General features: G+C 45.1%; 1 protein-coding gene across 1 annotated transcript in view; it reads right to left on the reverse strand.

Annotated features, from left to right (window-relative positions):
* Nucleotides 1-2,041: 2,041 nt before the first annotated feature.
* Nucleotides 2,042-15,054, reverse strand: part of LOC124034885 (uncharacterized protein KIAA0825-like) — a 149,645-nt gene continuing 136,632 nt past the window's right edge. Inside the window, exon 21 of the mRNA XM_046348289.1 lies at nt 2,042-2,328. Within this exon, the coding sequence (XP_046204245.1) occupies nt 2,325-2,328 (4 nt within the window). The 3' untranslated portion in view covers nt 2,042-2,324. The remainder of the gene's footprint in view (nt 2,329-15,054) is intronic.

The raw sequence follows: 15,054 nt of genomic DNA on the forward strand, positions 1-15,054 counted from the left end.
AGTGCAGCAGATTTAATTGTTGATGTTTGCTGCTGCATGCTGTTCATCCTGGTGCTGCCTGGGTGACTCCGGAGGTGGGGGGGGGGCACCTTGGGATCCAGGGCTCTGGTTGAAGTAGGCTTTCTGCAGCTCCTCCACCAGAGGCTTCTCTTCATCTTCCAGAACTGCACCATACTGCATCTCCCACCTGGAACAAACAAACAAACAGACAGACAGACAGACAGACAGACAGACAGACAGACAGACAGACAGACAGACAGACAGACAGACAGACAGACAGACAGACAGACAGACAGACAGACAGACAGACAGACAGACAGACAGACACAGAACAGAAGACAACAGACAGACAGACAGACAGACAGACAGACAGACAGACAGACAGACAGACAGACAGACAGACAGACAGACAGACAGACAGACAGACAGACAGACAGACAGACAGACAGACAGACAGACAGACAGACAGACAGACAGACAGACAGACAGACAGACAGACAGACAGACAGACAGACAGACAGACAGACAGACAGACAGACAGACAGACAGACAGACAGACAGACAGACAGACAGACAGACAGACAGACAGACAGACAGACAGACAGACAGACAGACAGACAGACAGACAGACAGACAGACAGACAGACAGACAGACAGACAGACAGACAGACAGACAGACAGACAGACAGACAGACAGACAGACAGACAGACAGACAGACAGACAGACAGACAGACAGACAGACAGACAGACAGACATATACACAGTGCTTAGTTAGTTACCAGAGTTTTCTGTCATCTATAACACACATCACAGCTCTGTCTGACAAAGAAAGACAGAGACAGAGAGACACACACACACACACACACACACACACATACACATACACACGCACACACACACACACATATACACATACACACACACACTTCTCCCTCAGATTCTGCCAGGTTCAGCACAGAGATCAAGCGGAGAATACTCCAATGCCCACACCACATGCACACATGCACACTGCACTCTCGCAGATGTACAGCGTTGGCATGAAAACCAAGATGTACACTGTGAAGTTTTCATATGGGAACGTGTCTTGGTATTTCAGAGTGTACAATATGTCAGATTCTGAGCTTTCACTGTCAGCCTGTGCATAGAACTCTATGTTTTACATACAAGCGTGAGAGGACTGCTCCCAAAAGAGGTTCTAGGAAACATCAACACAGTGGAAAATGAGGAAGAAAAACAGAAGCTTTCTCTCTGACAATGTTGAAATATTGATGTGGAGTGTGCACATACCCTGGTGGTTCACTTCACCTGCTAATCTCACAGCATACAACTCCTGACCCTCTGGTGGAAAGCACAGGAGCACAGCACAGTGGGCAACTCATAAGGGACAGGTATGATCGGTGTTGATCTGGTTTTAGACTTCAACAGATAGATCAGGATTTTGGCAATGACGCCCTGTATCTACTTCCCCAGAGTCAGATGAACTCGTAGATACCATTTGTATGTCTGTGTGTGTGCAGTTTGAAGGAAGTTGATAGCTACTGTGGCGTTAGCATTGTCTTTTGCGAAACCACCTCTGACTTCCTTCGTACTGGACACAGATACATACAAATGGTGTCCACGATTTCATCTGACTCGAGGGAAGTAGATACAGGGCCTCATTGCCAAAATCCTGAACTATCCCTTTAAGGTGCCTAACTCCTTTACCTTTCCCTGTCCCTCTTCTCCCTGTCCCTCTTCACCCTCTTCTCTCTTTTTCCACTACTTTTCTCCCTCGAGAGAAAGCCGGCCCTGTGACTGTGGTCAATCAAATGTTAATATCTATATGGAGAGAGAATGAGCGCAAGGTAGAGTCATGTCGTCCTATCTAAAGAGAACTCTATCGAACTGTAAATGATTGCATTTTCATTGCAATCTCTGTCTCCTTTTATTCCCCCCCCCACCCCCACCTCCCTCGCCTATATATTCACCATATCTTCAAACGGGGGAAGGTAGACGTATTGTATATGTGTGAGAGGGAGAGCTTTGACTACGTGACGCATTCCATGCATACAAAAGAGCGGGCTCCTCCATGCGAGCGCTTTGATGGAGTTTCTGCCTCAGTCATTGTGTGTATCTGGCCGAATCAGACATCCTCTTTCTCTTCCTCTCCTGCACTGTCACCGTGGTAATTACCGTCTATACGGGGAGGATTTGTTTATGTAAATATGTGCACTTGATGCATGGGGCCCTTCGCACATGTCTGCTCTCTTCTCCACGGCCTCTTTTTCTCAGTCTTTTCTCCCTCTCCATCTCTCCCTCTCTCTATCACCGAGCCAGTGGACTGTCACCTGATAGACAGACCAACGAGGGGGAGGATGAGGGGTGGAGAGGAGAGAGAGAGGGGGGGGGTTAGTTAAGACAGCCTCTCCTTATGACAACTCTATACCTTCCTGAAGCCACCACAAACTGACACTATAGTAGAAATAATGGGGTGGGGAGTAGGAGAGAGAGGGGCAACAGCTATACCTCATGACTATTACACTACACAGTTCAATAAAAATCCAATCACATCTCTTTATCATCCTATAGTCAGCCATGATTTGAAACCCCCCCCCAAAACAAATAATGGGAACATGAAAAACATAATATTTACAAATGTCACAGACGTGCAAAATGAACCATGGGAGGAGGGAGGGAGGGATAGAGGGAGTGAGTAGGGGAGGAAGGCAGGAAGAAACGCTAAAGGTTTTTCAATGTTTAATTTTCAAATAGGATTAAGCAGAATGACATTTAGCTGAAGGTTACTGGCTGAGCGAAGCGACGCATTGTCTTAGCTGATATTGATATTCAGGAAGCGCCCCGCTTGTCACTGGGACAAACAGAGTTGATGAATGAGAAGCCTTTCTGCAGGAAGGTGTTAAGTGCAAATTTACAAGAGAAGAGAGAGAGAGAGAGAGAGAGAGAGAGAGAGAGAGAGAGAGAGAGAGAGAGAGAGAGAGAGAGATCTAACATACCAACACTTGTCATGTATATATCTAAGCTACCTTATGCTACGAACACTATACAATGTCCAGACAGTGCGTTTCACATTCACAATGCCAACTGTCCTAAACCCTGACGGAAATGCACATTCTAACTAGGACTGAGGGTGATTTAGCTTTAAAAACACACACCAACAATATGTGATTCTATCGCTGTTGCTAATTTGAGCGAGTGAAAAAAACCTAATGCTGTTTAAATATTCAGTTCCAAGTAGGCTAAAGTTGACAATAACTTCACAGCATCCTCATTTCAGAAGTTTCCTTGGAATTTACATCTTAATAAGGGGCGCCTTACCCTTTAATTCCTACAGGCTGGGCTCATTTCTCATGCATTAATACTGGACTTGCTGACTAGGCGGTTCCTCTGAATACGGAATAGGACACACATATTACGACTCATATGTGTACTGTATTGATGTCACAGGAGATGTTTTTTTTTTAAAGAATTGAAAAAAAATAAACCTGATGTACTTCGATAGGAATGCATGGGCACAATATTTAAGCCAATGTCGGCTGGCTGCAATGATAGATACACTCTGACGCATGGAGCTAATTCTGACAGTCAACCTTCGCCTCAATGTTTGTCTCATCGGGAATTAAAGCCTTTCTCACGGATTATCAGTGTGTAAATGACCTCCAGTACCTTCCTTCAGTTAGAATCTTGCAATCTACATTTACTCAGACCATATTAGCATTTTACATAAAACCAACTCTCTACTGAGATCGAGTGCTCTCGTGCCAGGACAATCCGGCAGGAGAAAGATAGACTAGAGAGAGAGAAAGGAAGTGAGAGAAGGAGTGATGGCAATTGTGTGAGCTGTCAGTGTCGGAGTGGTTTTCCTCAGAGTGGCGTGTTCGTGCTGCGCTGGGTGCCAGCGCAATCCCCGACAGGTACCAGTGTTTGTTTAAAAGGGTGCCTGTCAAACATAGAGCCACACGGCGCGAGACACTTTGGCTAAATGAGTCTGACAAGGACCTAATCAGGGCCTTTACACATGCTGAGGGCCTCAAGGATCCATCATAACCCAAACCTAAACATTTAAAGTGCTCAACTTTCTAAAGGTCAGTGCTTTCCGTGCATGCCAGGCTGATATGTGTCAGCAGAGAGGGAGAGCTGAAACATTGGTCCTCCACAGGCCTGCTGAGGTAGTCAGCGATATGGGATGAGGATATGGCACTGCATTTCATGCTCCTGCATTTGCCCTTTTGTATTTACGTTACACTGCCCGCACCGGGTGAGTGGGCACTTTTGGACTTTACACTGAGCACTTCTACACAACACACCAAATACGGTTGTGATGAGAATCATGGTGAACCACAAAGGCTGTGCTTCCCAAGTGATAGGAGATGTGTCAATGTGTAGTGTGTGTGTGTGTGTGTGTGTGTGTGTGTGTGTGTGTGTGTGTGTGTGTGTGTGTGTGTGTGTGTGTGTGTGTGTGTGTGTGTGTGTGTGTGTGTGTGTGTGTGTGTGTGTGTGTGTGTGTGTGTGTGTGTGTGTGTGTGTGTGTGTGTGTGTGTGTGTGTGTGTGTGTGTGTGTGCAAGAGAGAAAGATAGACAAACACAGAGAGCGAGTGAAAAAGGTAGGAAAACGCCCTGATCCCGGGGACCTGGAGGCTTGCCTCAGCCCTTAGCAGGTGTCTGCAGCAAGTTAGTGTACCTGACATGTTCACAATGCAGAGCAAAGGTCAGCTCTGAACTCAATTTCCATTGAGGAGTCATCTCCAATTCAATTTGTATACCTGACTTCCCTTGGCTAAGAGCGGGATGACAATTGTAACTGACAAGCATGGAACGGGACGGTGGATTTGAATATTGACAAGACAGAGAGTTGACAGAAGCGATTATACTCCAGCTACGGCATTAGTCTATCAAAAGGGAACACCTAATATCTTCAGCACAATGTGTATGTCCATGGCCCCGCTCAAATGTAGCTACATTTTAACATAATCTAAAGTTAAAATCTTTAGAATGTTCCCTACTTTAAAGGATATCCACAGCTGGATATCCACAGCTTCCACACTACAACACCCAGAACCCACTCTGTTCATACAGAAGAGTTCCTCTGGTCTCTGGTCCAACCATTGAGATGAATACATGATCTGTGTGATACCGTCTCTCTACCCATACAGCAGTGTTCCTCTGTCAGCAGTCCATCTGTGTCATCAGAGCGACTCTACGTGAAGGCCCTGCTCTATAGCCACAGAGTCTCTGCTGCCCTGTCACGTCAAAGCCGGGCCCGTCACCCACACCAAGCATGCGCCCTCCGACTCGCTCGAAGGCGAGCGATGGAGCGCCTGACCAAAGGGCCACCGACAGATCTGTGAGCACCCTTTGAAATAGGACATCGACACATGCATGCATGCACACACACACGCACACAGCGTCACACACCATCACACACAAACCCACACGGGCTGCCTCACACCCACGCCACGGACTTAAACCCTCAATCCCAGCAGTGATGAGACCCTCACATCTGAGGACCAAAGGACCCTCTCCAGATATAAACCCCCTGGCTATACATCCCCTAAATGCACACACACACACGCACGCACCCACACACACACACACACACTCACACACACCTACACTACACTAATACATCCACACACCCACTTACACAGACAGACACACAAATGCCTTCCCTGCACTACAGAGGAAGACAGGGAGGAGGGAGTGAGGGGTGAATGAGATATAACGTTGTGACTGAACACCGCAGCAAAGTTCAGGTCTGCGACACGAACCTCCTCGAGAGAGTTTGGTGGCAAGGCTTGGCTTGAAGAGTTTCCCGCAGTAAGATCTAGGTGACTATGATTTTCAATTGAAAATCGTCACCTTATAGATTGACCAATGTTCACAGACGTTCATTTCACGTAGACATTTATTTCACGTAGGCATTCATAACCCCATTTAGGGGGTCACAATTCCTTTGTGAGGGTGGTTCTGCAGTCTTCAACATTCTCAAGTCACTTAGATTGTGCAAATTTGCACTGGCTTAATTAATGAATAATCAAATCCATGCTCTAAATGAATGGGGCCATTTCCATATTAATATGTTTGGCTCCTGACGGTGTATTTGTTTTTACTGCAGCAAGAGGAAAGTTATTCCACAGTTAGCAATTATGTTACTTCAGCAACTGATTGCTGCCATTGGTATGGACTGCATCATCTCCCACTACCCAGAAGGAGTGATGCCTTCTCTGGGAGAGAACTAACACTCTCCCAGTGTTAGTGAGAGCAGCACGGCAGCTCTTCTCCTCCCAGCGCTTGACTCAGGCCTTTGTTCAGCACTGGTTAGCCTGGCGGTGCTCATATGGCTAGCTGTAGCACCCCTCACTAAACTAGATCCCTGGAAGGTTGGGACTCTCAGAGAGAAGGCCCCGGACCTCTTGAGCTAAATCACGACCCCGCACCGTAACTCTCGACAGGACAGACAACCACTCCCTCAATGTCAGTAAGACCAAGGAGCTGGTCGTAGACTACAGGAAACGGGGGGCAAGCACGTCCCCATCCACATTAGGGAGGTTGAAATGGACCGGGTCTAGACCTGCAAGTTCCACAGTGGACTTAAAATGGTCCACACGCACGCAAACAGTCGTGAATAAGTCATGCCAGCGCCTCGTACCCCTCAGGACGGTTGAAAGAATTTGGCATGGGTCCTCAAATCCTCAAAAGGTTCTACTGCTGCACCATTGAGAGAATTCTGACTGGCTGCATCACTGCTTGGTATGGCAACTGCGCCGCCATTGATCGCATGGCGCTACAGAAGGTGGTGCGGACAGCCCAGTACATCACTGGGGCCGAGCTCCCTGCCAACCAGGACCTCTATATCAGGCTGTGTGGAAGGCACCGGAAAATAGCTAAAGACTCCAGCCACCCAAGCCATAGACTGCTCTCTCTGCTTCCGCACGAAAAGTGGTACCGGAGCAACAAGTCTGACACCAACAGCCTCCGGAACAGCTTCTATCCCACAAGTCATAAGACTGCTAAATACTGTAGCTAACAAAATGGCTACACGGACAATCTGCACGGACCCTATTTGATTTTAGATTGATTTAAGTCTCTATGCACACTCATACACACTGACATTCCAACACACACACACACACACACACACACACACACACACACACACACACACACACACACACACACACACACACACACACACACACACACACACACACACACACACACACACACACACACACACACACACACACACACACACACACACACACACACACACACACGTCATATTCTCACACACACACACATAACACACATACACATTCATACTTACTCTACACACAAAAAACACACACACACACATTTTGTATAGTAATACTGATATTAATTACTGCATTGTTGGGAAAGAGCAAGTAAGAAAGGCATTTCCCTGTACTTGTGCACGTGACAATAAAAAACTTTAAACCTATTTTCCTCTGACAGCCCCTCACAGGACCTGTCTGTCTCTCATGCTGCAGGCAGTCGCATGTGGCACCAACCAACAATTAGTGTGGTCGGAATAAGACCCACTTCCCATACCAACCCCAGCCAAACTAGTGTGCCGTATTCTAACGGAGCACCAGTCTCTGTGAGGAGCAGAGTCGATGTCTGCATGCAGAACAATGTGTTTTAATGTTTTAATGTGTGTATCTCTGAGAGGCTGAACCCTCCCTCCCTCCCTCTCTCCCTGTAGAAGTCTCAGTGTGGAGCAGAAGCTGCAGACACCTGCTAAGGGCTGAGGCAAGCCTCCAGGTCCCCGGGATCAAACAGCTCGGCACAGGCAATCTGTCTTCCTCGACAGGCCAGGGCAGAGCGCAGAGAGAGGGGGGATGACAGCTCTTATTTTACCCCCGTGGCCCTGCTCCACTACACACAGGCAGACCAGCCCCCAGAAGCAGCAACACAGACAGACCCCAGCCCCTACCCCAGCAGGCCCTCCATAACCCTCCAAATGCATAAAATATAGGCCCATGAATTAATGAACAAAGATGCTGGTGATAAACAGACACCAACTTTAGCTTCCCCACTCCCTGCTGAACAGGGAAAAGAACAAAAATATATTCCTCCTGATTTCACCTAGATATTCTACCAGGAAATAGGCTATCATTTATTCAGCACATCCTCTTTGTTAGTTGTGCATATATGAAGTCTTAAACACGGTGATGCACAAGAGACTTGAGAGAATTGACTGACACAGGGCCCTGCTTTAAAACAAGTGAGACATTGATACCTCAAAACTTTATTCAACCCCCTGGAAAATCCTTTCCATAACATACAATATCAATTGCAGGCTATACTTAAAGGACAATTCCACCCTAAAACGATATACCGGTATTTGCTTCGTTAGTCCATTGTTGACAAAGTCCCAAAACGTTCCGCTTGTCAGCACTCAAGTTTTCTAGATATGTAACTTGGAAGAAAATACAGAAATCATCCTTGTATGATGCATTTTGCATCACATGATGCTGAATTGATGCTCTTTCCCGACAACGCAGCAATCAATACAAATAATCTAACGGTGTCATGGTAGGTCGGGAGTAATAGAGTACTTTCCACCTCAATCTGGTGACTGTGTTGAGTCACTTAACAGATCCTCCTTCCTTCCACACCAAGCAGCCATATAGAGATGTGGAGGGGCTGCTGTGGTCGCCATAATGACGTTATTAGTTAATAGTCCTGTGGTTGGGCTTCGTCTTTGTGTCAGGGCTGGTGTGAAGCGATTACCCCTAGAGGACATTGATCTCACCTGCCGCTGGAACACATTCCACCCCGGGAGCCTGATCTCCCTGCAAAACACCGGCCTTTCAAGTTGAGAAGGAGGGCTTAGTCCAATCTGATCACACGACGCGCTCTTACCATTTCAAACAGCTCATTTCACCCTATGCTAATGGCAGTTTTAGGGGGTTAAAGAGATAAATAAGTCCTCGCTGTCAGCTCATTTAAAATCAAATGCCACCTAATTATAGCTGTATGTGTTTTCAAACACTTTGCATAATTTATTGTGCTGCTTTTCCTAATCTACAGATTTCTATCAGTGGGCTGTGTGTTTTTTATCCCGGTTTTATAATGAAATTATAATGCTCTGCCACTACAGCTACCAACAGAAGCCTGAAGGAGATAAGGTGACAGTGAAAGGGCCAACGTGAGGGGCTATTGTCAGCACTGAGAGCGCACATGCCAATAGAGATCACACGGAATCCGCCACACCACCGCTACACAGCATTCGCACGCAAAACAAAGGACTGCTTCCTGTTTTCCTACTCCTCATTGCAATACGGATCATTTCACAACAACAGAAGTAGAAGTAGTAGTAATTGCTTATTTACCATGCAACATGCTCAATAAAAAAAATGCATGATAGATTCAGCTATTCAACAAGTCCACCTATTGGCTCCAATGTCACAGAAGATGAAGGTTTTGATTGGTTCACAGAGACCTTTCCGAATTCATTACTGCCGTCGCGTTCCATTCATTTATAAAGAAACATAAGCTTTTGGATCTGTGTTAGGCCTCTTACTGAGACAGTATTTGTAGCACACAAACAAACACACAAACACTTTCATCAATGAGCCCCTTTGAATGAATGGGCCAGATGGTCTGTGCATACCTAATATAGTTAGAGAGACGCAACAGCGTTAGCATGCAGCTAGGAGGTAATGGATGGGAGGAGCATGCAGTTGTGCATCCTCTCTGTGGGCTCTCCATCGCAGCAGCGAGTCGATGGGGCCGACAGGCTGGGGCTTAGCACATCAGACAACTCCCATCCCAAGACAAAACGCATGACACACACAGCTCAATAGCGGGAGTTCCTGCCTGAATATTCACTACATTCACTCTCCTTCTCTATCTCAATCAATCAATCAATCAAATTGCATTTGTCACACGCTTGGTAAACAACAGGTGCTGGATGCTGGGCTGCATTCCAATGGGAAGTCTACTGGTGTCCCATCCTAAATTGAACCATTCCCACTATAGTAGTTTGGAGGTGGGTGTGGAACACAATCTTGTACATAAACTGTATATATATATAGTTGAAGATGGAAGTTTACATACACCTTAGCCAAATACATTAAACTCAGGTTTCACAATTCCTGACATTTAATCCTCGTAAAAATTCCCTGTCTTAGGTCAGTTAGAATCTCAACTTTATTTTAAGAATGTGAAATTTCAGCTTTTATTTATTTCATCACATTCCCAGTGGGTCAGAAGTTGACATACACTCAATTAGTATTTGGTAGCATTGCCTTTAACTTGGGTCAAACGTTTCGGGTAGCCTTCCACAAGCGTCCCACTATAAGTTGGGTGAATTTTGGCCCATTCCTTCTGACAGAGGTGGTGGAACTGAGTCAAGTTTATAGGCCTCCTTGCTCACACACGCTTTTTCAGTTCTGCCCACAAATGTTCTATAGGATTGAGGTCAGGGCTTTGTGATGGCCACTCCAATACCTTGACTTTGTTGTCCTTAAGCCATTTTGCAACAACTTTGGAAGTATGCTTGGGGTCATTGTCCATTTGGAAGTCCCATTTGCGACCAAGCTATAACTTCCTGACTGATGTCTTGAGATGTTGTTTCAATATATCCACATAATTGTCCTTCCTCATTATGCCATCTATTTTGTGAAGTGCACCAGTCCTTCCTGCAGCAAAGCACCCCCATAACATGATGCTGCTCCCCCCGTGCTTCAAGGTTGGGATGGTGTTCTTCAGCTTGCAAGCATCCCTCTTTTTCCTCCAAACATAACAATGGTGATTATGGCCAAACAGTTCTATTTTTGTTTCATCAGACCAGAGGACATTTCTCAAAAAAAGTACAATCTTTGTCCTCATGTGCAGGTGCAAACCGTAGTTTTGGAGCAGTCACTTCTTCCTTGCTGAGCGGCCTTTCAGGTTTATGTCGATATAGGACTCGTTTTACTGTGAATATAGATATATACTAAATAGTATCCGTAAAGTTCATAGAAACATGTCAAACATTTATTTATAATCAATCCTCAGGTTGTTTTTACAATATATAATCGCTAATATTTCAACCGGACCTTAGCTTTTTCAATCGGAGTGAGAGAGAAAATGTCTGCTCCACTCTGTTGGTGCATGCAAAACGCTGCTGGCACCCAGCCATTCACTGACGCGATGGGATCTTTCTCACTCATTTTTTCAGAATAAAAGCCTGAAACTATGTCTAAAGACTGTTCAGACCATGTGGAAGCCATAGGAAAAGGAATCTGGTTGATATCCCTTTAAATGGAGGGAAGGCATGCAATGGAAAAGGGAGCTTTCAAAATAAGAGGCACTTCCTAGTTGGATTTTCCTCAGGTTTTCGCCAGCAATATCAGTTCTGTTATACTCACAGACAATATTTTGACAGTTTTGGAAACTTTAGAGTGTTTTCTATCATAATCCGACAATTATATGCATATTCTAGCTTCTGGACCTGAGAAATAGGCAGTTTAATTTGGGTATGTTTTTCATCCAAACATCAGAATACTGCCCCCTACACTCAACAGTGTCATGACAGTCATAAATACCTTTCCCCCCCCTTTTCCTCTCTCTACCCTACTGATGTTACATTTGCAAACACCTTGGTTAACATAGAGATTCTGGGAACATCAGAAGGTGGGGGGAAATAAACTATATTCTGGTAATCCGACCAATTGAACATATGCGGTGGTACTTAATGAATATGATGTCAGTTCGGTTGTCATCTGAGACATTCACATCAATGATAAGATGACAAACTCTACAGTGGAAAGTCTATACATCAGAGTTATCGGATTCACATGGAATTGTTGTTCAATATAAATGTTTGAATATGAAATGATTCGTGATGGGATGAAATGTGATTTTAGCTTCTAAAATGTGAGATTTGGGTTTTCATGAGGTAGGGCTCTGCTCAATCAGTGGCCCGCCCCTGTGAAGGGACATTTGCTATAAAACTTTTCAAACACACCCTCCTCTCCCTTCCTATATAAGCCCTTGACGACAATATAACCTCCTGTTCCGAGGACGTGAGGACGACGGTCCGATGTCAGAATGGTTCAGATAATAACTACAGAACGAAGCCCACATCAGCGTGAGCTTTGGTTGCGAATGGTATGAACTTTGAACTCTTATTCACTACAGAAGTGAGACCTCCTAGCCGTTGAGTTAGCAACAGCCGAGTATCCCGTCTACCACACAACGACGTTACTACAACGTGTTCAATTTACCAGCAGAGACATTCTTCAAAAGAACAAAGGACTCGGTTGGGCAACACGGCCTTCCATCTACCACCAACCTACCGAAGCGTAGCTCAGAGTAAATATATATTGCATTTTCCTTTTCCAAATGGGCAGCCCCTTTTCTTTTGTGTAACAAGCTGTCATATCTGTTCCGCCAGCTAGGGACGTTTTCCTTTATGATGTAATTTGTAATCAAGTTATGATTTAATTATGTGTATGTGTAATTCTGTGTGATTAATTACGTATTTAGTAAATAACTAATTAAACCCAATTTTGTATTGCTGGTTCAACTTGTTAGCCAGGGTTCGTGCAGATAACCAAGAATTTACAACTTTCAGATGAGACTGAATTAAGATGACGGTTATTAATATTGACTGCTATTGATGTAAAATATTACTAGGTCTTTAAGAGCTTATTTGGAAGACAGCTCTATAAATATTATTTTGTGGTGCCCGACTCTCTAGTTATGGAGAAATTATTTTATAGAATAGCATGTCATATCACTTAATCCGGCAAAGCCAAAGACACGACAACAGTTTAAAAGCACAGTCAACTTAGTGTATGTAAACTTCTGACCCACTGGAATTGTGATACAGTAAATTACAAGTTAAATAATCTGTCTGTAAACAATTATTGGAAAAATGACCGACTTGCCAAAACTATAGTTTGTTAACAAGAAATTTGTGGAGTGGTTGAAAAACGAGTTTTAATGACTCCAACCTAAGTGTATGTGAACTTCAGACTTCAACTGTATATACACAGAGTACCAGTTGTTTAACACTTTATTGGTTACTACATGATTCCATATGCGTTATTTCACAGTTTTGATGTCTTCACTATTATTCTACAATGTAGAAAATATTAAAAATAAAGACAAACCTTTGAATGTGTAGGTGTGTTCAAACATTTTGACTGGTACTGTATAAATATAAGTTGCAAGTTCTGATTGTCCTCGTTTAGGTCACCTTCACAGGATTACTATTCAACACATGGGATCTAACAAGAAGCACATTCATGACTCTACATTGTAACCACAAGCAGATAGATAGTATGATAGAGCAAATGTACAGATACAGTCATAGCTACCATCTTTCATCTGGACCCCAATGACTAATATGGGATGTCAATCCACCTTTATACCGTAGTGTTGTATTCTTGACAGGCGAAGCATGATAAAAACGCATTTTGCTATTGACTGTTCGAAATGTCAGGGCAATAGCAATCTGAACATGGTATTACATATCAATGATTATTGCCTTGGTGTCTGAGCGTGCTTGGTTGTAATATGCTGTGGATGGATGGCCATAGGGGGTCATTAGCGGAGCAGCCATGCTGTCCAAGGCTCTGATTTCACCTCGGATCTGAGCTCATTTCATTTGGATACGGGCAGGTTTAGAGGAGATGCCACCTCGGGCCAGAGTTTAGTCGGACACATACATCAATGTTGTTCTCGTTTACATGTCCTGTAGCTCCTAATCTATTTTGAAGCAACATGAGAACAGTGGGTGCTGTATTAGAAACCCTGTATTTATTTTTCATAGCTAGAAAAGCATTGATGGGGGTTGAGGGGGATTGATGGGGGTTGTGGGCTTTCTCAGCATTTTGTTTCTGTGGGTTTTATTTTCCTCATAACAGAGCCAGGCTGTGGTTGTGTTTGGGGAAGAAGGAGTCAGGGATCAGTGCTCAATGACAACTGTGTTAACATTCTTCTCTCATTACCTCATTATTTACCCCCATGTCCCAATGAAGGAGTCACTAAGTCACTCATCACTCTCTCTCTCTCTCTCTCTCTCTCTCTCTCTCTCTCTCTCTCTCTCTCTCTCTCTCTCTCTCTCTCTCTCTCTCTCTCTCTCTCTCTCTCTCTCTCTCTCTCTCTCTCTCTCTCTCTCTCTCTCTCTCTCTCTCTCTCTCTCTCTCTCTCTCTCTCTCTCTCTCTCTCATTAGGTCAGTGTGTGGTGATTTGTCAGTGTGCCTGTGTTGATTAATTGGCCGAAGGCGCCACTATATTTGGGGCCTGTCAGCGGGGCTCCAGAGTGCCAGGGCCGCCCCACTGAGCTCCAGCACCACCCAGGTGGCCCCATTTGGGCTAAATGAGCTGTGAAGGGTCTCCACTCCGCCCGCTGCAAGCACACATGCAAGTGAACACAAACACACGCAGACATGCACACACACACTCACACACACACTCACACACACGCAGAAATACACACGCACAAGCATGGATGCATGCAAACGCACACACACATATGCCTGCTCGCCTGAACAGACACACACACACCCTAACCCTCTCTACCACGCACGCCTGCATTCCCACATGCTTTGTCACACCCCATCAATACACAATAAGTTACTGCCACTGGCCTGTCAATGGGCCTGTCTTCGCCATGTTCCCTTCCTCTGCCTGATAGCCTGAGGGGGGATGTGTGTGTGTGTGTGTGTGTGTGTGTGTGTGTGTGTGTGTGTGTGTGTGTGTGTGTGTGTGTGTGTGTGTGTGTGTGTGTGTGTGTGTGTGTGTGTGTGTGTGTGTGTGTGTGTGTGTGTGTGTGTGTGTGTGTGTGTGTGTGTGTGTGTGCATCTGTGTACAGCGTCTGTGCATTGCATGTGTAGAGCGGGCAAACACAATGGTTCAGTATGTGGTTCAGCAACACACACCCCCTTGTCTGGCCTCGAACGCATGGTGTACAGTAGTTGGGTTGTGCATGAATGCATGTGAATATGTATGATCAGTTTTGTTCTCCTTTAACCAGGAGTGAGACCTTAGTGGATGAGAGCAGCCCCCTCCGCTGTGAATCTTCAATCTGATTG

Source organism: Oncorhynchus gorbuscha, linkage group LG05, assembly GCF_021184085.1.
Source record: "Oncorhynchus gorbuscha isolate QuinsamMale2020 ecotype Even-year linkage group LG05, OgorEven_v1.0, whole genome shotgun sequence".
NCBI lineage: Eukaryota > Metazoa > Chordata > Actinopteri > Salmoniformes > Salmonidae > Oncorhynchus > Oncorhynchus gorbuscha.